The sequence below is a fragment of the Centroberyx affinis genome, unplaced genomic scaffold (assembly GCF_046629955.1).
Source record: "Centroberyx affinis isolate AG114_WGS23_722 - 3 ecotype Tasmania unplaced genomic scaffold, CSIRO-AGI_Caff_v1 ptg003264l_1, whole genome shotgun sequence".
Classification (NCBI taxonomy): Eukaryota; Metazoa; Chordata; class Actinopteri; order Beryciformes; family Berycidae; genus Centroberyx; species Centroberyx affinis.
This window is the reverse complement of record NW_027281287.1, coordinates 46,022-70,192: the sequence shown is the minus strand read 5'-3', so window position 1 is coordinate 70,192 and position 24,171 is coordinate 46,022. Positions and strand designations below refer to the sequence as shown.

The 24,171-nt window shown below is 40.3% G+C and overlaps 2 protein-coding genes across 6 annotated transcripts; one reads left to right on the top strand and one right to left on the bottom strand.

Annotated features, from left to right (window-relative positions):
• Positions 1-99: 99 nt before the first annotated feature.
• LOC139660276 (zinc finger protein 362-like) lies at positions 100-11,847 on the bottom strand. Of its 3 annotated transcripts, none has more exons than XM_071538365.1 (9): positions 11,759-11,847; positions 10,091-10,154; positions 9,519-9,780; positions 8,664-8,768; positions 6,535-6,853; positions 5,053-5,277; positions 4,438-4,516; positions 4,125-4,283; positions 100-2,371 (listed from the first exon to the last, which is right to left on the bottom strand). In XM_071538365.1, exons 2-9 carry the CDS (start codon positions 10,151-10,153, stop codon positions 2,255-2,257), a joined length of 1,329 nt encoding a protein of 442 aa, XP_071394466.1. In that variant the 5' UTR covers position 10,154; positions 11,759-11,847; the 3' UTR covers positions 100-2,254. The 3 variants fall into 3 exon arrangements, with proteins under 3 accessions (XP_071394466.1, XP_071394467.1, XP_071394468.1); XM_071538366.1 differs by having other exon boundaries at positions 8,697-8,768; XM_071538367.1 differs by lacking the exons at positions 8,664-8,768; positions 11,759-11,847 and having other exon boundaries at positions 10,091-10,186.
• Positions 11,848-12,780: 933 nt separating this feature from the next.
• Positions 12,781-23,581, top strand: LOC139660277 (tumor necrosis factor receptor superfamily member 25-like). 3 transcript variants are annotated; one of them, XM_071538371.1, is made up of 10 exons: positions 12,781-13,200; positions 13,980-14,079; positions 14,245-14,388; positions 15,447-15,569; positions 16,066-16,129; positions 16,854-17,008; positions 17,305-17,472; positions 17,918-17,955; positions 18,217-18,325; positions 21,037-23,581. In XM_071538371.1, exons 1-10 carry the CDS (start codon positions 13,186-13,188, stop codon positions 21,444-21,446), a joined length of 1,326 nt encoding a protein of 441 aa, XP_071394472.1. In that variant the 5' UTR covers positions 12,781-13,185; the 3' UTR covers positions 21,447-23,581. The 3 variants fall into 3 exon arrangements, with proteins under 3 accessions (XP_071394472.1, XP_071394471.1, XP_071394469.1); XM_071538370.1 differs by having other exon boundaries at positions 16,854-17,044; positions 17,308-17,472; XM_071538368.1 differs by having other exon boundaries at positions 16,854-17,050.
• Positions 23,582-24,171: the final 590 nt, after the last annotated feature.

The following is a 24,171-nucleotide window of genomic DNA, read 5'->3' as shown; positions in this document are numbered from 1 at the left end:
TGCAATATGTTTGATTGTTTTTTTCCTCTTATTGTCTGAAAACGGAGATCTACGGTCCCTACAAAACAATCAAGTAATGGTAAGTTTATAACAGTCTGTTTATTAAACAAGGTAAAGATACAAAGCTTTTTTTCCTTTTTTAAACATTGATATCCTTAGTTTTACTTCTCAGTCTTGGCTGTGCATATTTAGTTGTCTAGAAACTGTATATGAAACCACAATGCAAGACAGGAAAAAGTGTAATAAATCTACGCAATATCTTTTCATAGAGAACATGGGTTAAACAGTTATCATACAGATTACAGCTCGGGTACTCCATGCGGAAGGAAAAATAAAAATGTTTACACGACTGAATACTGCAGAACACAATACAGAGTAATGGAAATGGGATGATAAAACAGTTAAGGCTTATACGTAAATAACTGATATAAAACATGAATATTAATAACATACGGGTAGACTAAAATAATTACAGTAAGTACATAAACATACCTTTTACAAAACCCGAATAGAAAGAACGGTTTATGAAAACTTAAAATAGGTACTATAAATGAGTAACATGTTTTACAGTACAGCAACATGTACATTTCCCCATTATCTCAAAAGAGAGAGTAAGTTGAAGAGGCAGGGTCTGTTGTTGGCGTAAATGTCTGTTTTCAGGCCAGTGGCTTGAGTAATAAGTTTTTTTTTTCTTTTGAAAACATACTATATACTGTATATGTATTTTACATTATTCTCAGTTCCATCTCAACATACGTCTAGCCGTAGCACCTTTTTCTTAAGTGCCCTGAAGAATACAGGGTACCCTATTAGTACCATCCAGAGTAACCAGAGGTTAAAGTTACAGTAAAAATACAACAAACAATACTGTGTACAATGAAAAGAATACTAAGTAAAAAAAAAAAAAAAAAAAAAAAAAACAAACATCAAAAGGAGAAGCATCACCTCCACATTAACTTGTAATATAGGCCTATGGAATATGACTTATACTGCAGTTCATTTCAAATGGGTAAAGCTTGTTAATATGATTATATGGAGTAAAAAAAATACTTTGTTGGGTCAGAGTAGCTGTACAATAACTTCACATTTTGGTCCAATGGTTAACTTTTAAATATGTGTTTTTCACTCGACTAAAATTTTATTTCAAATTGAGTTTATTTAAAAATGAGAGAGTAGAGCTGGCGTTGATACATGTGCAATGTATTCAACCCCCGATTAGCAACAGCATAATGCCTTACACTTCTAATACTTAGAAACATATGTTCATAGCTTAACTGAATAAAATAGAGAAGAGAAAGCTAACACATATTACAAGATTTCTTTCTCAGAAAAACCTTCAGGTTCATATGGCACTAGTTAACTGGACATGAGGAAAATGGTTGAAAAGTAGAATGTAAAAAGCAGTGTTTCTTTGATCATGTGTCATGATCATAAAGGTGCCGCAAAGATGAACGTTAAATATGGAGTGAAACATTGGGGAAATAGTAAAACATTCATCTTTTACCTTTTGTGTTGCTCTATTTTTTTGCCGCCTCAATTCAATAATACACCTTCTGAATACAATCATTACATTTTTGAATTGTCATCTACCGATTGCCTTTCTCCAAATTTAGATGACCCTGTAAATGTGTACTTGCACAAAAATGTACATAAAAACAAAAAAGGTAACAGAAAAGACTTTCATTTAGACACAGTCAATACTCTTAGCTGCCTCAAGTAATGCCTTTGGGCATTTCCATCCAACAAGATTGAAACAATTTGAGCCAAAACCACAAGGCCTAAAAGTGCTTTAAGATTATCTTTGGATGTCTCCAGAATACACCCAGCAAACATTTTTTTTCCTTTCTCAATTCTTTATAAGGGCAAATATCATCTGGCACATTTTGGAAACCCATTTCATGGAAGAAAATAAAAAAACATAACATTTCAATTCGATGGCCAATGCATCCGGCAGTTTACATGACGCTTACGAAAGTGCTTATTAAATCTGACGTAAGACATTCTTAGCCACTTGATCCTCTGGACAATATCTAGCTGTATTGTTACATTCACGAAAATACGCTGTGCTCATTTTGACAGACGGCCTGTGTCAAGACGGATCGAGGGAGTCCGTTTACTGAATCTAGCACTGAATGCTTATGTCAGCTGTCATATGCTAATGTAAGCCTTATGTAGATGGCCGTGTGTGCAGGGCCCCTAAGCTCCAGCCTTACATGGACTACGAATCCCACCTACTGCTGTGCGGCTGGGGAGCTCAGATGAGGGAGATGCGTATGGGGATGCTGGGGGATTCGGTCCTCTGAGGTGACTGGTGGCTCACTAGGTGCTCCACCACTGTGTGTTTGGACATGTGCTTCATAAGGTAGGTCTCCTGCAAAGAGACAAAAAGATTACATTAAAAAGCATTCCATTAGTAACGCACATGGACTAGAGAACAGCCTAAAACCAATCTAGTTTTTGTTAATATCAACAGGGATCCCAGTTCAAGCTCTTGGTTATTTTCAAATTGTCAATTTGACACATTTCAGCAGAACGGCACATCAGACTGCTTGCCAACATCTGGACATCTGACCTTTTCCTTACTCCCATACAAAGAAATAAAGGAAATGGCTACTAACATAGAATAAAGGTAGTGAACTCAACAATAGAGACAATAGAGATAGTGCAAATAATGCAAATAATAAATGCAATTCAGATAGTTTCGGATATATTCCTGAGGTACATAGTATCCCTGCGCAATAGTCAAGAGTCAAAGGTCAAGAGTTCAAGTTATTAGTGCCGGTTAGGGATCCTGGGTCCAAGTGATTGATTGACAAGACGAAATAAGACTTTTTCCAAATTGATGTTACCCTATGCTCGGACAGAACCCAAAAAGTAATTTTGAGGAGACAGGAATGTATGCAAAGTCAATGGAAGTGGGCGAATGGAGCGAAATGAACGCAGCATTGCTGTAGGCGGCACAAAGTGAGGCAAAGAGGGATTTGTGAGTTGAAAATTTTCAACTTGAGCAAGAAATTTGCCTGGTGCAGCAAATACTCTCACCGCTGATTTCACTGATTAGCACCGCTTCAACCAGAGAGAGTGAAATCAGCGGGTGTAGTGTTTGGTTGGAATGAAAAGCTGCATTGTCTTCGGCCTCAATGCCACATGGCGGAGAACCACTGGTCTAATCCATCAAGGAGCACTTACTCCAATAAAGATTCAACTATTAACCCAGGTGGCCAGTTTCTGGTGCACTAGAAGATACTGCCTCCCATGATTGGCAATAAATTCCTTGACATAACAAATGTAGACTGATGTTGTGAAGCCTTGGCAAGAAAAAAACAAGCATATGGAAGGCAGAATCTACTGAGTTTTCTCAAAGAGATATTGGCGAGTGAACTGGGAGGTGGTAGCAGCCATTTTGGTGTGTTGGAAATTGAAAAAGTAGATGTCAAAAGCATACCTAGTAGGGCTGGGCGATATGGACAAAATCAAATATCACGATATTTTTGACCAAATACCTTGATATCGATATTGCGACAATATTGTAGGGATGACTATTGGTGCTTTCACAAAATGTTTACACAATGAGATTTTTGATAAATAATCATCAGTAATGTGGATATAATGACTAAGTGGGTAAAGACAAATAACAGAACAGCTAGAACAGTCTGGTAAGTTCAGAAAATGACATCACTTTACTGTAATGCAGCCTTTAAAACCAGGAAAAGACAACACTTATGCCTTATCACGATATTACAATATCCAAAATCTAAGACGATATCTAGTCTCATATCACGAGATCGATGTAATATCGATATATTGCCCAGCCCTAATACCTAGTGAACCTGTTTTAAAAGTAAAAAAAATATTTAAATAACTGGTGCTTGGTGGACCCTTTTGTGTCAAAATGAGGAATGGACCCTAATGATTTGGAAAGTTTTCAGTTCTGTTCTATGAGGTATGCATGTTTGTATGGGAGCAAGGAAAGGTCCCATGTTGGATATGACAGACAGTGGTGTTATCAAAGGACACCATCTTATCAACCATATAAACAGTCTGTCCCAAAGCACACAGGAAAAGTCTCATCAAGACACATTTCACAGTACTTAAACTATACAGACAATCTGTGGTTTACTCACTGAGGTGTATGCCCGGCCACACATACTACAGCAGTAGGCCTTAGCGTTTTTGATGGCGTGCGCTGACAAGTGGATCTGCAATGATGCTGAGTCTGAGTAGGCACGGTAGCAGTTAGGACATTTATACGGCTTGTCTTTATTGTGCTGCCTCTGGTGAGACTGTTGAGGAAGAAACACGTCAAACAAAAGATGTAAGACTCACTTATTTCAGAGATTTGCCTTGTTTTTACAACCAAAAAATAACTTGTACTTAAGTTGTGATAACCACTGTAACAGAATTGTTCTGAATTGAGTTGTGTGACCATGTACTGACCTGGAGGTTAGAGAGCTGGGTAAAGGCCTTTTCACATCCGGGATGGGCGCATTTATAAGGCCTATCACCAGTATGGATTCTGGGGCAGAGGGAGAGGATGAAACAAGTCAGAAATAACATCAAAACACTTTCATCAAATACACAAGATGTTGAAAGACTTTTGCTTGAAACTGCTTTCACAAAGGATGCGATGACTCCATGCATGAATGAATTTCCACTACGTCCAGCTCCGCACCCTTGCACCCAAAGTTCAACCTAGTTTAACTTTGTGCCTTGTGCCTCTAAAAGAAATGACAAGAGAAGTAGCCGGCTAGGAAGGGAAAAAACTGAGAAAAGTTTGATTATAGTAGTATCAGAATTCCACAAATTATACAACACAGGTCTGAAGTTGTATAGGGACCTTGGTCTCTTCTCTAAGCGTATTTCTAACCAAGTGGGCATAACAGGTGTGTTTAAAAACACAGTGGAGAATAGATTATCAATCTCCCTGCTTCTTGAAAATGACGCCTATTTTTCTTCACACTACCTCGACTTTCCCAAACATCAAGCAGTGAGCGCCAAGCAAACCACGTCTTATCTGAAAGACCCATGACTTGCTCACATGGTTGAACTGACCTGGTGTGCTGCTGCAGGTGTGAGAGCTGGCGGAAAGAGTTCTCACAGTAGGAGCAGTGGTAGGGCTTGATCCCCAGGTGGATGCGCAGGTGCTGGGCCAGGTAGGAAGCGTTGGCGAACGACTTGGAGCAGTGGGGACACTTGTGGGGCTTGGCCTCCGTGTGGGACTTGGAGTGGATCTGCATCTCTGACTTGGTGAAGAAGGTGAGCGGGCACACTTTGCATCTGGCCGACGAAGGAACACAAAAATGTGCAAACAAGGCCGGGTCAGGCTGTTTCTCTCATTTGGCTGCATTAATGTGCCATTAACAAGACATGCAACGTTTGTAAAGACCTGGAGCCTCAAAGTGACAATACCAGTTCTGTCTTGAACATGTATTATACCATCACTGTCCCTATATCAGTCAAGTTCAAGACAAACTTATTTTGTTTCAGTCCCATTGGTCTGCTGAACTCCAAGTAACCACTGAACTATATGGACTATAATTATATGGGGATTCCTTTTACACTGGCTTAATCTATTGTAGGGTTGTCAAAAGTATCGATACTAAAAATTTGAAACGGATACAATACTCATTTGCAACAGTATCGATACCAGCAGTGCTTTCTCTTAATGAAAAATCAAACATATTATTTCTCCGCCTCCACTACCCACACACCCACACACCCACACACACACCCCCTGTCTGTCTGTCCGTGCATCTGTCTCGTTTGCACCGGGATTTCCCCCTGCGTTGTTGGATATTAAGGAACTAGTTTGGGTCTCTGTGTCTGTGTTTTTTGCTTTACAGTCTATGCTGCAGAGGCCAGGAGGCAATATGATGTTTAACATGCTTGTGCAGTATAAGCTCACTGCCCTCAATAAAAAAAAAGAGCAAATCATGACCGATCGACACCTGTCAATCAAAAATGTGTTGTTTAATCTCAGACAACTTTAAAATATTGTTTTCATGTTAAAATTATATTTTAACATGAAAACAATATTTAAAAAAAAAAAAAAAAATGTAAATAATTTTTCCCCCCCCGTGGTATCGAAAACGGTATCGCATATTCCGCATTTCCTGGGTATTGTATCGAAGTTAGAAATTCTAGTATTGTGACAACCCTAATCTATTGTCTTGATCTTTATTGTACAATGGTACATGTGAGGAGCCCTTCTGTGTCTTGTGTTGTGTTGTTTTGTTTGATGTGGTTGTGGACCGCTCCGTTTACCATAGTTGCAAACCCATTTCCCTTCGTGGGACAATAAAGTTGAGTTGAGTCATCATGACTGAGTCACAACCTGAGTCACAGTCAAATTAGTAAAGAGTAGAATCTAATAAAAGACTAATTCTAAAGTAGTGACAGATCCTCAGTCTCCAGTTTATGATGACTTCATGCCTGCACTAAGAAATGCGTTTCCCCTTTGGGACAGTAATATGACTAACATTTGGTAATAAGTTAGGACAAAATATCTGCCTGAAAAAAAGGATAACATCCAACCTGTAGGTTTTGCCCTCTTTGGGTGCAATAGTGACACAGCCTTGGTCAGCTAGGATGGGGTAGGGCACCACCAGCAGAGGACCGGTGGGGTTTTCTGCCTTTATCTTCTTCCGTCCCCTGGGCGCCTTGGGTGGGGGGCCCAAGAGTCCCGCCAGGCCCCCCGCTTTCATGTGCTCCATGCCAGGACCGCTAGCCAGCCCAGAGATGATGTTCACAGACGGGGCTCCACCCAGGCGGTTCTGGCTGCTGGAGGTTGGAGTTGTGGGGGTCAGGGCCTCTGAGGTGCTGTGGCTGTCGGGTCGGGATGAAGGGGCCAGACCTGTGGCAGTGGGCGCCAGAACTATATTAGTACAAACTTATGGGCCATACGTAGACGTGTGACTTGAGAGTCTTTGATTCTGTATGAGCTCAACAAGCCGTCCTGGGACTCAACTCCTGCACTCACTGTCCTTACCACTATGGTTAGACCGATATATCGGGCCAATATATTAGGGCTGGGCAATATATCGGTATTATATCAATATCGTGATATGAGACTAGATATCGTCTTAGATTTTGGATATAGTAATATCGTGATATGGCATAAGTGTTGTCTGTTCCTGGTTTTAAAGGCTGCATTACAGTAAAGTGATGTCATTTTCTGACTGTTCTAGCTGTTCTATTATTTGCCTTTACCCACTTAGTCATTATATCCACATTACTGATGATTATTTATCAAAAATCTCATTGTGTAAATATTTTGTGAAAGCACCAGTAGTCATCCCTACAATATTGTCGCAATATCGATATCAAGGTATTTGGTCAAAAATATTGTGATATTTGATTTTGTCCATATCGCCCAGCCCTACTTACAACTGAAGATTTAGCCCACTTCGTAGAAAATACCGAGATATATAACCGAGATATATATCGTGTATCGCCATTCAGCCTAAAAATACCGAGATATGATTTTTGGTCCATATCGCCCAGCCCTACAATATACTGACTTTTAATTAAATATCGGACAGTCATGTTGTCCATTACCAATATAATGGAGGCTCCTCTGTAAAACCTGCAGTGACATTATGATTTCTTTGCACATTTTATTTATTCATTTAATAGTTCAATTCATTTGAAAGTGTAAGATATCAGAGTTTCTTTTTACTATACAGTAGGTGCAGTGGGTCACCCTGCCTTAAAGTGTTGCCAACCAACCTAAAAGAATTTCATTAGTCTCAGTTTTAATGCAGAGTTTTAGTGTCACTTGGTCTAATTGCTTTTTCAGAGGCTTTTCCATGCGGCCAAAAATAAAATTCTCGGGGGAAACACTGAATACTTGTAATTTTTTGGCATGAAAATAGTCAAATTTAAAATTACATTTTGAATATCGAATTATCGGCATAACCTTGAATAATCAGCACAAAATTTCAGCGAGTTAAGTCTAAACATATTGGCATTGACCTTCAAAAACCTGTATCGGTCTAACCATAGTCACGACTCTCCTGCCTGCAAACCCACTACTGTTTCTCTCTGTTATTATTACTCAAGTGTTGTTTACACATTCTTGGACTGCTCACACAATGCCTGCACGACACACACACTCTTTGCCCATTACACCACTTTCAGCCTCAGGAATTATGTCCATTGTTGTATAATGCTCCCATTTTATTTCATGTTTTTCATCTTTTTTCAGTGTAACTAACTAATGGTACACAGCCCAACAGACTACTGGACACGCCATACTGCCTTTGCACCACACTGTATACCATGCTGCCATGCACACTGAATGCTAATTTTGTAGCATAGTATAAATATAGTATGTCCTGTACTGTGTGTGAGGTCCTGTCATTCCTCTACTGTGTGTGTGTGTCAGTGTATATTTAGCGTTACTAGGTGAGCGGCACACATGACAAGTTCTTGTACATTTATTTTATGCCGTGTGCCATGTTAACGGGACATCCTGGGTTTGAATCCGACCCAGGACCTGTGTCGCATGTCATCCCCCTCTCTCTATCCCTGTATTTACTGTCTCTATCTACTTAAAAACTATCTAATAAAAGGCAAAAAATGCAACAAAAAAAAAATCAGCCAAAAAAAAATACTGATGTCTCCCATTTCCACAGTACGCAGAGAGGAACAGACTGCGATACCTGAGCGATGGTTGACTCTGCCGGGTTGCTCACCAAGCTGTCTCATGTGCCAGTCTTCCCACAGTCCTTTGGCCTTCACCACCGACTTGTCGTCCATATTTACATCTGTGAAGTTGTGAGGTGATGTCAGTTTAAATCGGTGCATATTAAATAATGTCTTGATGCAGAGAAACATTTTATCACACCAATCTGCACATCTCATACGGTGTCATGCTCATGTCTTAGGATAAAGCACAGAGTGAAGTCAACAATTATGGCATCTCAATAGTCTCTTTTGCTACATCAAAATTGTTTGCAAAGTCTTAAAGTGATGTTGGACTATGGTAGTACATTGGGTTGTGTAGCTTCTTGGCCATGATATAACCTCAAAATCGTTGATTCTATGTTATCGGTTGTTATCGACGATTGGAGAATTGTGTTTTTTCCCATTTACAATTATTGGCAAATATACTATTTTCTTTGTTCCATCTGCGTAAGTTTCCTCTGACAGGATTTCGGCGTTACACTTGTTCAAACTGAAAGGTTTAATACACATGAAAGTGATTCACTTAACCACAATTCAGTGACAGGACTAGTTTTTTCAATAGAATCTGCTTTGTTCACGTTCCTTTATGTGCTAGACGTGTGATTTTGAGACCTGTTTCGCCACACAGTTGCAGTGAATGGAACAGATAACAGAGAATCGCCGATTTGGGGGTTTTATCATGGCCAGGAAGCTACACAACCCAGTCCACGCTGATGAATGAGAAGAGGGAAATCCGCCTCAGACTTTAAAAATGCACCCTATGAGCTGCAGAGCTCATCACACCTCTGCTCACGAGGAATAGTGTAGGAACAGCGGAGGTCAGACTGTACCTTGTCCAGAGCTGGAGGCGGGGCGGGCGTGTAGAGCGATGTCGGGCTGGCCGGAGCCCTGCTGCTGCGGGTGGTGGCCGGGCACCTGCTGCGGCTGGGGCTTGGGCACCGACATGCCGTGCTGCGCGCCGCCGTCCGAGGGCGAGGAGGGCACCAGCAAGGACTGCTGGGAGGGGGTGGAGGTAGGCGGCAGGTGCAGGGGTCGGATCTTCTCGGCCATCAGCTGCTCCTTGATCTTGTTAATGAGCACCAGGTTATCCAGCTGAAAGGGTTAACGGGTCATGCTCAACAGAAAACAGCCACCGTGTGTGAATGTCATTCATGCCCCAAAAACACATCCCAGGTCAGCAGCACTGACCGGTTCACATTTACAGGCTTCGGTTTTTTCATCCATGAGAAGGAACTGTGAAGGATCCTCAATTTGAGATGAAAAAGATTGGAAAATATAATTTCACCGTTCAGGTCAAGGACTGGTACCAAAACGGCTCAAAAGACATTCACACATGGACACAAATGGCAACGGAAGATGGAAATGTCACAGGAGTTAAATGTTAGGAATGAAATGGACTTACCTGGCCTGGCATGGAGGGAGGTGGAGGCCAGAAATATGGGTTGTTGAATCGAGGCTCCGCCATCCTGAAATTAAAAACACTGCTTGGTTTAGTGATATTCAAACATTCAACGTTAGGTAAACTTGCATGAAAACCTACATTTTATTGGCTGTAATCTTACTACGAATTTGTCCGAGTAAAGGGGGATCAGAGAGGAGATCTGATACCGGTTTGTGTTATACTCAGTTGTACAGGCTTACTAAACTGTCAAAACAACCAAACATAAAAATCCATATGACAGATAGGCCTTAATTTGCACTGGAAGATTTTTACTGAAAAGGTGAAAATGATGTCCAAACCAGATACAAGTCTAATGTCATGTATAAAAAAAAGTGCCCCTTTGTATTATCTGTTAGCCACCAGTTTATACAATTTATTCCATAATTTTCTGCTGTAAAATTACACATTCACTTTCATCTCTCGTTGCAGGATTTGATTGGCTAAATCACATTATCATTTTAAAGTATTAAGAACTACTTAATTCTGTTCAAATTACCCTACTATAGACCAGACGTTTATATTTAAGCTTATTGTCAGGTATCCTATATTGTAAATAAATCAATACTACTGTCCTACTGCTAATAATAAATCGAGTATGGAAAATCGCACTCGGAGCTGTTATTGGATAAAAATGTCAAGGTTAATTTGAACATAGTGTAGGTTTACCAAGGTGTTACACTACTAGATAATTGTGTATAAATTACGGTGTAGATCGCCGTAAAGCCGTGAGCCAAAGTGTCACCTGTAACAGGTCAGTAATCTAAATGTCACCTGGAAATGTGATTTAGACACGCTGACCTGTATATTCATCTGACATAGCCTTAGCTGTTTAGCATGTGCATTTTGTTTCTGAGCCAGCACTGTAGCCCATCTATTCCGTCTGTCTGAACAGGGTTTCTTGGAAATAAGTGGACGTCGCTGCTTCACAGAAAGAAAGAAAAAAAAACGCAATGAAAAACTTTCCATTCTTTGACTTTCGGACATGTCGGCTACCTCGGAGCATCTGTAATACTGAGTGATTGGGCATTTTGCGGCGCGGCCCTCCCTATGCGACTCAGACATTCTCAGACAGTTTTGTTAAAACATTTCCAGACAAAAGAGAAACAAAAATGGCAGCCTTATTTTTATAAGGCGGGACGCCATATTCTGCAGACCCCAAAATTAGGAACATGTACATCTTGTGTGGGGGGGAAAGAGGGGCCGACGCGGACACAAAGGTGTGTTTATCATGTCAAAGGCATGAATGATTGTTTACGGCGAATTGCAGGTTTGAATAGCCCGGCCTCCCCACCTCTTAAAAAAACTGACACTTCCTACAACAACCATGCCCTGCAAAATAGCACGGAAACGGGCAAGATGCAGCCTCGACCCAAACACACCGATAAAACAACAGCATCGATGCGTAAAGGTCAAAACGAAGCAAGCGCGCACTGCCTTGTCCCCCGAAAGACGTTGTGCCATCTTAACCAAAATTCACTTTGGGTATTTTTTTTTTTTTTTACATTCTGCAACTTTCTGACGAATCAAGGGGCAGCTATTGCATTTTGTGCACAATGCACGCGTTTCGGAGACTACCGCTCATCACAGAATTGCACCGCTATGAAGACACGAAAAGACATGCACAAATACCTTATGTCCTGATTGCAGATATTGTCTTGCGAGTGAAGCTATAATATAAAAGGTTGATGTTCTTTCTGCCTGCCTCCAGTCGGACCACCGCTTCCGGGTCGCTTTGTTCACTTCTGGGTGCTGCAGGCTCAGTCCTCAGTCACACAGCGAGACGGGGAAATCTCCTAATATTATTGCTTTGGATTTTTACATGACCTACTTTATTCGTCTTCAATATACAGCACGTTTATGTAGCGCACGTGCTTGAATCGTCTTTGTCAGCGCGGACCTGGGTTGGCTTTAGCCCAGGATGGATCCGAAAGAAAAAAGCTTTTTTTTTTTCTCAATGAGTGAAACAAAAAGAAACATCCATGTGGTCCAGTCCTATGCAGCTGTGTAAATTATACTTTAAGCCCTTTTACAACTCTGTAAAAGCCTCATAGCGTGTTATTGAAAATAAGTTTCAGCAATAATAAGCCCATAAAATGCATATATTTTGTAAATGATCAATCTTAAAGTGTTTTATCAACAGTATCCTACATCTGGGATAGGTTAAGGTATACATTTTGAAGGGAGCAGTGGTCCAAATTTGAATTTATGCAGAACATACTTACAAAAAGAGCCGTGGTAATAGGCCTACTATAGAAAAAAAAAATGATAATCATGTTTTTTTTGGTCACCACCTTGATAGTACAATGCCATGGTAACCCAATGCTATACCATGGTACTGTACCATCATGGTAGTGACGCAAAAAAACATGCCACTGCCCTACCATAGTACTTTTTTGTATAAGGGCATAGAGGCTACAAAATGGGACTTTTCCAGTAGAATAACCTCCATATGCACCACATCCCAACATCCCCTTCGGCCGATGTATAGAGAGCGCCCAATCACCCCATCTAACCCCATCTAACCCCCTTATCTGGCTTGTGAAATATTCCAATTTATGTCACAGTTTTTTCTGTATGAACCGCATTATTATCAAAGGTGCAGCAGAATTATAGGAAACAATCCCACAGAGGAACTTGCCTGCTGACGTATTCTTCATAACCACTAACAGCGGTGTGTGTGTGTCAGTGTGTGTGGGGAAGCCTGAGTGATGTGACTGAGTTTCCTGACACTGTCTCTCCGCCTTTCTGAAGAACTGGCAGCCCTGACACACTCTGACACTCACACACACTCACACACACTTACACTCACTCATTCACAGGCTTCCTTTAACTCATCAGGGCAGTTTCTGTTGTTCGGCTACAAAGGAAATTTACAAATGGCCTAACATTACAATGCCTCAAGCTGTAGGCTTGTTTTGTATTTGCCTGGTGATACTATATTTTCTATTTATTCAGTTTTTTGTTTTGATGGTTTGACTTGTTTGTTTCAAATGAGAGAAACAAACACTCATCTCAAGTTCATTGTTTAGTTACTCTAAGGCCTATATTATTCCAAAATGGGCTTTGTCTTGGTAAGTAATCCATTTATTTGAATCATATAATCATATGTGTGTTTTATTTGATCAGGATACATTGCTAATTTGGTTTTATGTGAGTAGAATTGAAATATGATGCATTGGTGCAGTCATTGTTATCATAGTCATGGTGCTAGCATGAAAATGAACGAATGTATGTCTCGATATTTGGTAGATACGGATGGTTAAAGGGATTTGGTTTTCAGTGTTTGTTAATGGTTATGATTTTAAGCACATTTTCACTTGTTATATAATGTGTCATCTATTCTGTCACTTCCTCTATTGTAAAAAATAACTGAGAATCGCCTCCAACCAGTCAAGAATAGTACTGTAAGAGAGACATACTGTATATCTCAGTGTTGTGGCTTCAGTTTTTAAGAGGTAATGTTAAGGCTAAATGTAGTTTCTTATCAATGGCTGGGGGGAACGGTAGTGTTGATAATCAGAGGCACTAAGCTATGTGTGAGTGGTGGGGTCTTGATTAAAATGTCTCTCTTTCACGGTCTTCCTGTGGCCTCTGTAGCAAGGAGACAGTGTCTGCACATTTAATAACTTGGTGATAATATGACTGGCATAAAGTGAAATAGCTCAAGACGTCTGCGCACTGAATTGAAGTCCCTTCGCATTTCATTCGGTGGCGTTTCCACCACAGCTGTCCCGGCCCTGGCACCCAGGAACAGCTGTGGTGTGGACTTGTCAGGGGGCAGATTCACCAGCAGGTTTCCCTCTGAATCCAGTACCTCAGATCAGCAAACCCAGTCTTTCATTTCTGTTAGGTTTGCCCATTGATTCTAGCCTTCCTTCCCATGGGACAGAGTTGTACTGAGGAGATGTTGGGAAATAACAGTAAAACATGTTGTCTGCAGTGCCCACCTGGTAAGTTGAAACAAGAAACCAGGAGGAGCTGGCCTTGTGTTGACAAAGCTGTTTGAAGCCTTGCTATGCAGTTATATTGGAATCAACATGTTAAAATATTTCTGAATTTACCTAAATGCTGTAATTGTTTTCTGCACCCATTCGTGTTTTTCCACTGTTTTCCAGGCTATTTTAAGGTGGGAACCTGTGATGAAGAGACAACACCGAATGAGAGCAAGTACAGATGTGAAAAATGTGCTGGGCCCACATTCACCAGTATAAGAAACTTTGCAGAAAAATGCGAAAAATGTACCCCTTGTGATGAAACTAGTAAGTATCCTGCTCAAATGTTATTAATTTGATAGGAAGATAGAGACGCATTGCTATCAGCTCATGGAATATTGTCCAACCTTTTGAAGGAAAATTCAAATAATATAATAATAGGATTTAATTTGTATCTGTTAAAATAAGAATACATTGATAGAAAAGAAATTGATCAGGTTTCCAGTACATTCTGTCTGTTTTGATGCCAAAAAAAGCCCATCTTGGTGAAAATTGCTAGAGTAGGCTACACTTATTTGCACAAAAATAATAGGCTATTCTTTGATTCTGCAAAGAAAATGACCAGAAATATAACATTTAGGTTATTTGCAGTTGCATTTTCACTTCAAAGGGAAATACTACTGGATTTTAATTTGAAACGTGTCATTTCGGTGCCGTAGGACAGTTTGGTTTGTTTCAGTGAACATTCACTTCTGTTTCCCATAGCCTGAACAAGACAGAAGAGTTTTTCCCACCTCTCAGTCTGTCATGTCTGTATAATGTACAGCTCCATAGAGAATGAAATTGCAAAACAAATGGTAAATGTGACTGTGACAGTATCCAGGATGTTTTTCTGGGGATCCAGATGCATTTTCTGGTTGGGAAGTGACAGCAATACCATTAAATAAATCTTACTTGGATGTAAAATCTTTGATAAACATCGTCTATAGCTGCAACAGTTATATCCCATTCACTGTCAAAGTAGCAGTTTGAGGCTGTACATCTATCACAGAGTAGAGACTTTGTTCCATAATAATAACATATGTGAATTTATAAATTGACTGGTATTCTCCTTTTAATTCCAGGTTGACTGGGCTCTTGGCTTAAAGCCCAGAGTTAATTAGCTCTTCTCTGGAGCAAGGTTAACATTAATTTTGCAGTAGAATTAAAGATTTTAGCTCTGTGCTAGCTGAAGCAATGTGAAAACGGATTAAAATAATCCTTGAATCAGCTCATACTCTAGGACTAAGGATAACGCTGGACATTAATGGACAGCATGAAAAGCTGCAGTCACCCTGTCAGGACTGTGGATTGAGAAAGAAACACTGTGTTTGGTTCGTCCGCAGGGGGACAGGTGGTAGGAAAGAACTGCTCCTACAAGAGTGACACAGTGTGTACCTGCAAGGAGGGATACTTCAAAAAAGAGTCTAAAATCCTAAATGACCTGGAATGCAAACTATGCACTTCACGTAAGCACAGTCTTAGTAGATCAGGATTCACAGCTGCCACATTTGTTATTGATTCATGTTCTGGCATTGGGCATTGGAAGCTAAACAGTCTTAAAGTTTGGACACACATTTTTCTCTCTTTTTACTATTTTTCACATTTTAGATTAATAGTAAAGTCACCAAAACTATGAAATAACACAAATGGAATTATGCAGTGACCAGAAAAGTGCTAAACAAGTCAAAACTATCTTTTTATTCTTTAAAGTAGCCACCGTTTGCCTTGATGGAAAGGCAAAGGCTTTGGAAAGAAATTTATACATAGGCATCAACTTCACTATTTATATTTGTCTAAAACACACTTCACGCATTTAAGCATAAGCCTTTAGATAAGAATGGCTTTAAGATAATGGAAAACCTAGTACATTCGATCAGGTGTGTATCCAAACTTTTGACTGGTAGTGTAATTGTGGATTTTCAGCATCACATTCATGTTTTTTTGTTTTTTTTTTTGATGTAGAGAAGTGTCCGCAAGGACAATGCAAGGACACAGACTACGAGAAGAAATGCATGTCCTGCCAAAGGTGTGACATCTTACCGTATGAGAGCCAAAACTCAACCGTGTTTAGATATTTAGTAAGCCAACAGACCAAGCTCAGCTCTGTGCTCAGCTCTGCCACATCCTGACAACATTTACAAAACATATAGTCATACAGATTTTACTACTTCACAAATCTGTATTCCTGTTAAAGTGATTCAGATAGAGCTAGAGAGTTAGTTGCACAGTAAATGAAAAAAAACAAAAAAAACACAGCTCTTTTGATCCTCTTTTTAACTGCCATTTAGTTTTGATCCAAAATGCGTTTCCTTTTTCTGATGTTGACATATTCAAAGCGAGCACAGCATGTATTCAGGTCAGGGGCTTGATTCCGTGCTGGCTTCCTGTCACAGTGGAGGAAAGTTCTGCGATTCTGTTGTAAATTTCCAAACTTCCTTTCATACTTCTCTTAGATTTGCAGTTTTTGTTTTCTCATCAAGGCCCACCACCACCCGTACTGAACAGTGCGGTTGTGGCTGTTAAGAATCACAACATGAAGGCAGTTTTGCTGTAGCCATGACAGTAAACAATCTTAATTGTGCACATAAATTTGTGCCTTAATTAGCCTTCTTTTATTTAAAGTAGCATTTCACTGTCCATATGACAGATCACACATATTAACAGATTAAGCAATCATATATAAATTGATAAATCTGTTGGGAAATTCCACTGTTTTCTATATTGTATATTGTTCTCTACTTGTTTTTCAGGAAAGACTGTTCGCGACACCCAGAATGTCAGATGAACTGTGCAACTATTACACCTCCATCTCCATCTACATCTCAATCTACATCTCCAACTACAGCTACAACTACAGCTACAACTACAGCTACAACTACAGCTACAACTACAACTACAGCTATAAGTACATCACCAAATCCCGTTGTGGATCATTATCCAAGTAATTGTTAGTTCCCAATATGTATATAAAACAAATACAAATTTGTCCTTTACCTAATGAGTGATTATGACTTCCCAATGATCCCCAAATTCACCTTGGGGATCATTAATGTTTCATCTCAACTTATCATATGTTTTAACTGTCAAAAGGGTTGCCATTGTTTTGTTTTGCTAATTCATTTTATGGCGCTCAGACAGCAGTATGTTAATGTTGACGTGTGGTGAGGGTAACCCTGTTGCTTCTTCATCTCATGTCCACAGCAGACTACCATGTGGCCATGCTGATCCTCTTGGTGGTTCTGGTGTCTGTTCTGCTACTGGTCAGCCTGTGGTTCTTCACCAGGAACCAGGTCTTCCATCCAGACGCCCGCCACTGCTGGAGCACAGACAAAGACCTGGGGTTGCCTGCCAAGGACCCCAAATTCAATGGTAACATGATGACGACCGGCTGCATACCTGCGTATCTCTACATACATTTTGGTGGGACTTGTCATCCGCTGGAGAGTTTAATAAGCATTTCTTTTAGCAGGCATCACATTCAAGGCTTAAAGGCATTTTCTGCTACCCACTGGAGATAGGATGCTTTTTGTGGCGATAAATGTCTCAGCATTTGTTTTAAATTTGCAATTTATGCACACACTTTCACAGTGTAAAGTAACCATACCTCTTATCTGTTAGATCACATCTGCTATTAATCCACAAACAGCTATACACAAGAATTACCAGAAGTATTTTTTTATGAATTTAGACTTTGACAGTTCAGCAGAATCTGAGCAGAGATCCAAAGTGATGGTTATTAATGTGCTTTCACAAAGTTTAACCAGCTGAAGCAGGAAGCGGAGTGATAACATCTCTTTGTGTTTCCTCCTAACAGAACAACGGTGTCATCAACCCAGCAGCCCAAACTCACTGGTTCGTGCTCAGTTTTATGTGTTTTTCATGTGTTTTGTTGAGATAAAGATCCAGATTGGTGTTGTAATGTAGGTGGACAGTAAGGCAAAAGGACATTAGAAAAACATAGTTGCAAAGATCATACCTAAATCACAATTTGTAGCAGAATGTAACTATAACTGCAATAAATTATCAAAATGATTTCACACATCACTCTCCAAGACTTAGGAGAGTTGGCTGCCAGGAAGATTTTAACTTCTCTGTCTTGTTTTCCCTTTCAAGACATTCACCTTGCATGAAGAAACTCCCATGATGACTCTCTGTCAGAGTCCAGCCTCAGCAGAGTATTCAACCCCAATCACTCCTCTGCTGCTGGACACTGGATACAAAGGTAAAACTCAGTAAATGCTGTCTGACTACTGCTGCACAGTATAGAGTTTGTGGCTTTCACTTTGGTCCATATATCAATTTGATGCCATAATTCCTCGACTCCAGCACCGGTGTTGGTGGATAGGTAACATACAGGAACTTCAAAGGCATTTCATTGATGATGTTTACAATCAAATGATGGACAAAAGCAAAACTATTTAAACTGGTTGTATATAACAAACCCCATATTCTTAGTACGTAGGGGTGTCAAACACAGCATGTGGGCGTAGGTTTAAGAGATACCATGACATTTTAAATTTTTATCTGTTACTTTTCTTCGTCAGGAAATTGCATTGCATTGTGGTTTAATATGAAGATCTACTGCTCCCCCGGCCAAAGCTTTGCGCTGGAGTTAAAGAAATCGAAAAGGAACTGAAATCGACTGAAATCGAAAAGGAACATTTGCACACTTAAAATCAATGCAGGTTTCACATTTATTGGCTAAGCTTTCAGTCAATAAGATGCTCTTGTGGCTACTAGTAGCTACAGCTGAACTACAGCACTGAGCAACAAGATGAATGTGAAAATAGTCTACACACCCTCCATGCCACTCCTTGTTGATCCTAATAAAGCTGCAGCACTACTTGCATGAGGAGTTGATTTAGTCTTATTCCTTCTTGCTAACCAATTCCAATTTCCATTTTTAATTAAAAAGTTAGAATTACAGGATCTAGGCTACTACTAGGCTACTCACAAACTTGCGAATGTGGCTGGGCAATGTCGGTATCGCTCAACACTGTTTACCTAACTCTACCCACCAACTTCATTGAAAACTCGAAAGCGATGAGATTCTGATTCATGACAGGTCTAAATTTACGTCACAAATAGCGTGTATATTTGTTAACATGTTAGTTGGACAATATATTTATTTTTGGATTCGACTCGGCATTTAAATATCATAAATACTATAGCATTAAAAAAATCACTCCTGCAAGATTTCAATAAAACACATTTTATTTGGGGGCGGGCAAAATTTCCAGGCTCGGTGTTGTGGGCGGGCCAGACCGACCTGCGTGCCTGGAAGGTGGCGTCCCTACCCATCATTCCTCCCTGCTGACCCAGTCTTCTCATATAACACCCCAAGTTCCTTGTGGAGAAAAATTAAAAATGTCAAAGTGTGCCACTTTATCATACTATCTGTGTAGTGGTGTGATATCTTATGCTGCTGTGTTTTCAGAATCAGAGCAGCAGCCTTTTCATCTCTGCTCAGTCAGCGCGTTTCTTATCACCAATCAGCCATGTGGTGCACAGTGTGGAGGTGGAAACTGGGAAACTGGACGCCCTCACTTTTTTGCATCAGTCAGCACTTCAACCTTAGGGGAAATGGCAAATCAGATAGTGAAGAGCACTTGCTCTGCCTGTACCTGTTACCTCAGATGTATCTGCACCCTGCTTGTACATTATATTTGGATTCCTTTGAAATTACCCACATCTACGCGTGTTGAGGTGTTATTTTTAGAATCTAGGGTGATTTTCCACTGTTTTCTTTTTTCGTCACCTTGTCACTCACTGGCTTTATCAAACGCTAATTTGACTCACGGTTTTTTTTATTTATTAATGTCTTCCTCGCCTGCTTACTTAGCAACTTGCATTTTTAGCTTTGAAGTGAACTGATATCACAGTTTGAGCTTGTTCTTGCGGACAAAATTCTGAAATAGAATTAAAAAAAACAAAAAAAAACATTATTTTTTAAATCAAAGTTTTTAGGAACCTCTTGAGTACAAATTCAACTTCATTTCCAGGTATGTGTGGTGTCCTTTAAAAATGTATTAATCACTGTGTGGCTGAGCTAAAAAACCCCTTGTGGTAGTAGGAGATTAAAGGTGCTACTGGCATTGTGGTGAGGTTTCTATGTTGTTTCCGTTGCACAACTTGTGATTTTCAGCCTTTTACTGTATATGTGGGGGGGATTTCAGTAGGCAGACTCTGCTAGTCTGTTGAGACAAAAAACAACAGAGGATTGTTTTACTCTTTTGGCACTACTATGTTCTGTAACCGATTCTTGTAACATTACAATCCAACAGAACTGAAAACAGCAATGTGTCCAACAGTATGTTCCATTTAAAGACAAATCCTGGAAAATACAGTAATGTACATATTTTATACTCACTAAAGTGAATAGAATCATTAAGGATCTGATCCATTTTATTTGGAATGAAATCAGTGTAGAGCTGACCTGCTGACACTTTGTCCCCCCCACTAACTCTGCACAGTGTCTCAATCAACAATTTAACTTGGCTGTTGGAGTACAGGTTCCAAAGAAATGAGCCAAGGGACATAACTTGTCAAATTATAAAAACATGACAAAGTTTTTAACAAGCAAAAAAGGGAATGAAGCTCGTTGTTTGTAGTTAAGAAGGCTGATCTCCCCAAAAGAACAGTTCAGGCACACTTCTTTGCTGAAAAGGTCAAAAAGCCTTTGATATATGGGCTACGCCTACGCTTTTCAACTATACAGTTTTCACCAGGCCATGATGGAGACTGTATAGTCGGAATGCGTAGGTGTAGCCCATATATTAAAGGCTTTTTAACCTTTTCAGCACATTGGACTATGAGTTTGAGATTTCAGTCTGCATGCTCCTACAGCTTACCCTTTCAGAGAGCAGAGAGTAGGCATACATTTTCGCACGAACCTTTCTATCTGTTGAATCGCCTGTGCTTCTCTCCTCTCAGCCCCCAGACAAGAGAAGCAATCGGAGCGGCTGCCTGCCACCGTCCTCTACGCCATCATTAAAGAGGTGCCCTTGCGTAGGTGGAAGGAGTTCCTGCGGCTGCTCTCGGTGGCCGACCAGCAGCTGGAGCGGGTGGAGCTGGAGGCCGGCTTGTTCCTGGGCTCTCAGGAGAAGCAGTACCAGATGCTGAAGCTGTGGAGCCAGCGCCCCTCTGCAGCCCTGCACGACGTCTACTCGGCCCTGCACTACATGGACTTGGGCGGCTGTGCCCAGCTGCTGCAGGAAAGCCTGGAGGAGCTGCAGTGGAAGTCTAGAAGTGAGGTTTCGCAGCCTGCAGAGATTGCGCACACTATGGTTTCACTGGGGCAGCGTGGGACAGTTGAGGTAGTGGCTGCGCTGAACGAGGTGTGAAACGTGTCTTGAAGGTATTGTATAATGAGAGAGACAACGCATAGGACTAGAAGCTTCAAGCTCCCAGGAATGACATTACTGTACTATACTGTATGGTACAACCACAAAAAACATCACTGGATTCTGGATAAAGGGAGATCTACTGCTCACCAGGACAAAGCTTTGTTAAAGTGCTGGAGTTAAAAAGCACTGAAATCCGCACACTTAAACCAATGCAGGTTTCTCATTTATTGACTAAGCTTGCTGTCTATGAGATGCTCTGATGAAGGTCTTATAGACTGGAAACTTAGCCAGTAAATGTAAAACCTGCATTGATTTAAGGGCGGTTGTTTCTTTTCGATTTCATTGCATCGTGGTTTAAAAAACATCAGCAATGGCACTTAAATTAACTGAGAAATAACATGTTAAAATGAGTTTGAAGGGCTACATTTCTGGCTGTGACAATGCTACAAATGATCTATGGCTGAGTAATAGAGATATCATAAATTTCAACCATCTACCTAAGACTTGATCTCATTATGGAGCACTATGGAGATCCTCATGTGTCCAGCTGTCATTGGACTGCTTCAACTTTTCTAACTCTTTACATGGTTGAATATGATCAAATGCATGCCGGAAATGTATATAATATGGCCTTTATGAGGCCAAGCCATTGTTTATTTTGCAGAATGTACATATAGCACATGATGGATTGGTTGCAGTGTGGTGTCAGAACTGGAGCTGGCAGGATTAAGTGCCTTCCTCAAGGGCACATGATAGTAGTGTAGTGTCTTTAAGAAGGACATCAGGCTCAGCTGACAGTTGGGCAGTACTCTAGTAACCTGGGTGGTGAAAGTGAATGACTAACACTCTCCCGTCTCTCAACAGCTGCTGTAAAAATGCCTTTGCACAGGCTACTTAACCCCCAAGTTCCCTGGAGGGCTGTAGTTTTGCTAGTACCCAGATGTGCAAGAATGATAAGCAAAGAGGTGCCGAAAAGGAGCTTGTGCTCTCAGCACAGCTCCCCTGTATGAATAATACATAAATAAATAAATAAATAAATAAGATTAGTTTATCACCAGAAACCCAGAGCAGTATGGATTACATGGTATATCCCATTTTCTGGTTCTGCTGGTGGAAGTTAGAGCTTTCTGCTCTTTCAACATCCAACCAGTGAAAGTGATGACTTGAGTTTCAGTTTGAGTATTAAACTACGAGAACATTTCGGTGCACTTCTTTGATGTTTGAGCACCTTGTCGTCGCTACAGAATATCTTCACTATGTTTGGCACCTCCTGCATCTCTTCTGACACTTTGGCCAACTGCAACATGAAAGTCTAGCGACAAGGGAAGTCGAGTGAAATCCCCACAGGTTGTCAGACTTTCAGTTTCCTCCAGATAGATGATGTAGGAGGACTGGCTCACAGTCCCTGGGCCTTGTTTCCTCACCACTCATATATTCCATCCAAACTGATGGCCTCTCTGTTGTGGTGTTAGGGTATCTCACTTTGAGAATTTTAATTACTGTCAATATAATACTTGGACACTTCAAGTAATATTGTTTTTGATTAATTAATTTGTACATGAAAATGTTGGTCTGTGTTTTCTGTTATTGATCCAGAGAGATATGCCATTGTATATTTAATTAAATATTTGGTAACATTTTATTTGGATGGTCCAATGTTGATACTCAGGTTACAAAAAGTAGATGTTCAAAGTGTTACTTGCTTATTTGCTGCATCTCCACAGACTATGTAACCTCAACCCCATTTTTAAGCCTAAACCCAACCCTAAGATTAACTCTAGCCTAGACATTCAATATCTATGAAAAACGTTTCACGCAGTTATGAGTATCACTTGAATCTTAGTAGACTTTTTAGTGACACATTATAGTCACTTGATAGAAGGTGAGTGTCAACATTGGACTATCCAAATAAAGTGAAACAATTTTTTTGTCCTTTGTCTGAATCCACTTATGGACACTTGCATACTTTTGATGACCACAACTAGCTCAATGGGTAGACCAAGGTACTAACACTGGCAGTTTTAGGGATTTGAATCCCGCTGGGGCCACCTGTGTTAAAAATGTATGGACTTTTGGTACTGTAAGACGCCTTTGGTAAAAGTGTCCACCAAATGTCATAGCCTATGTCATGTGTGAATAAAATGTTGTTGGCCACAAGATGGGAGTGTTGTCCGAGTGTGTGAAGTGCAGCTGCTGGTGTCTAGTCGTCAACACACAACTTGTTCCCCATACAAAGAAAATGTAGGCTAGGCTACGTGCTTGACTAGCTTTTATCCTTGAGGTGGATTAGACCAATCTCATGAATTGCAAATTCTCCTTGAACACAAAGAACGGTGCCCACAGCTGCCCCGCATTGTCCATCCTGCTGCAGTGCTACTGACTCATAGATCCCATAGGCAACCTACATTTCTAAGAGGCAACCTACATTTCTAATAATATGTTTTTATATGTAGATGATATTCACATTCATGACGTTCATATTTTGCGTGGCCAAAATAAAATTTGGATATAGTGTTGTCTACAGCGCACAGAAAGAACTGTTTCCAGTGTCCAAAATTTCAAACGAACGTCATGTACAAATACTTTTTGGCCAATTTTGTTACAGTTCATCATCAAAAATCATTTTAAAAAAATCATTAAAATAATGTAATTAATAACGTAGCCTTTAATTAATAACGTAGGCTAAGGGATTTCCCAGGCTCGGTGCTATTCTCACTTCCTT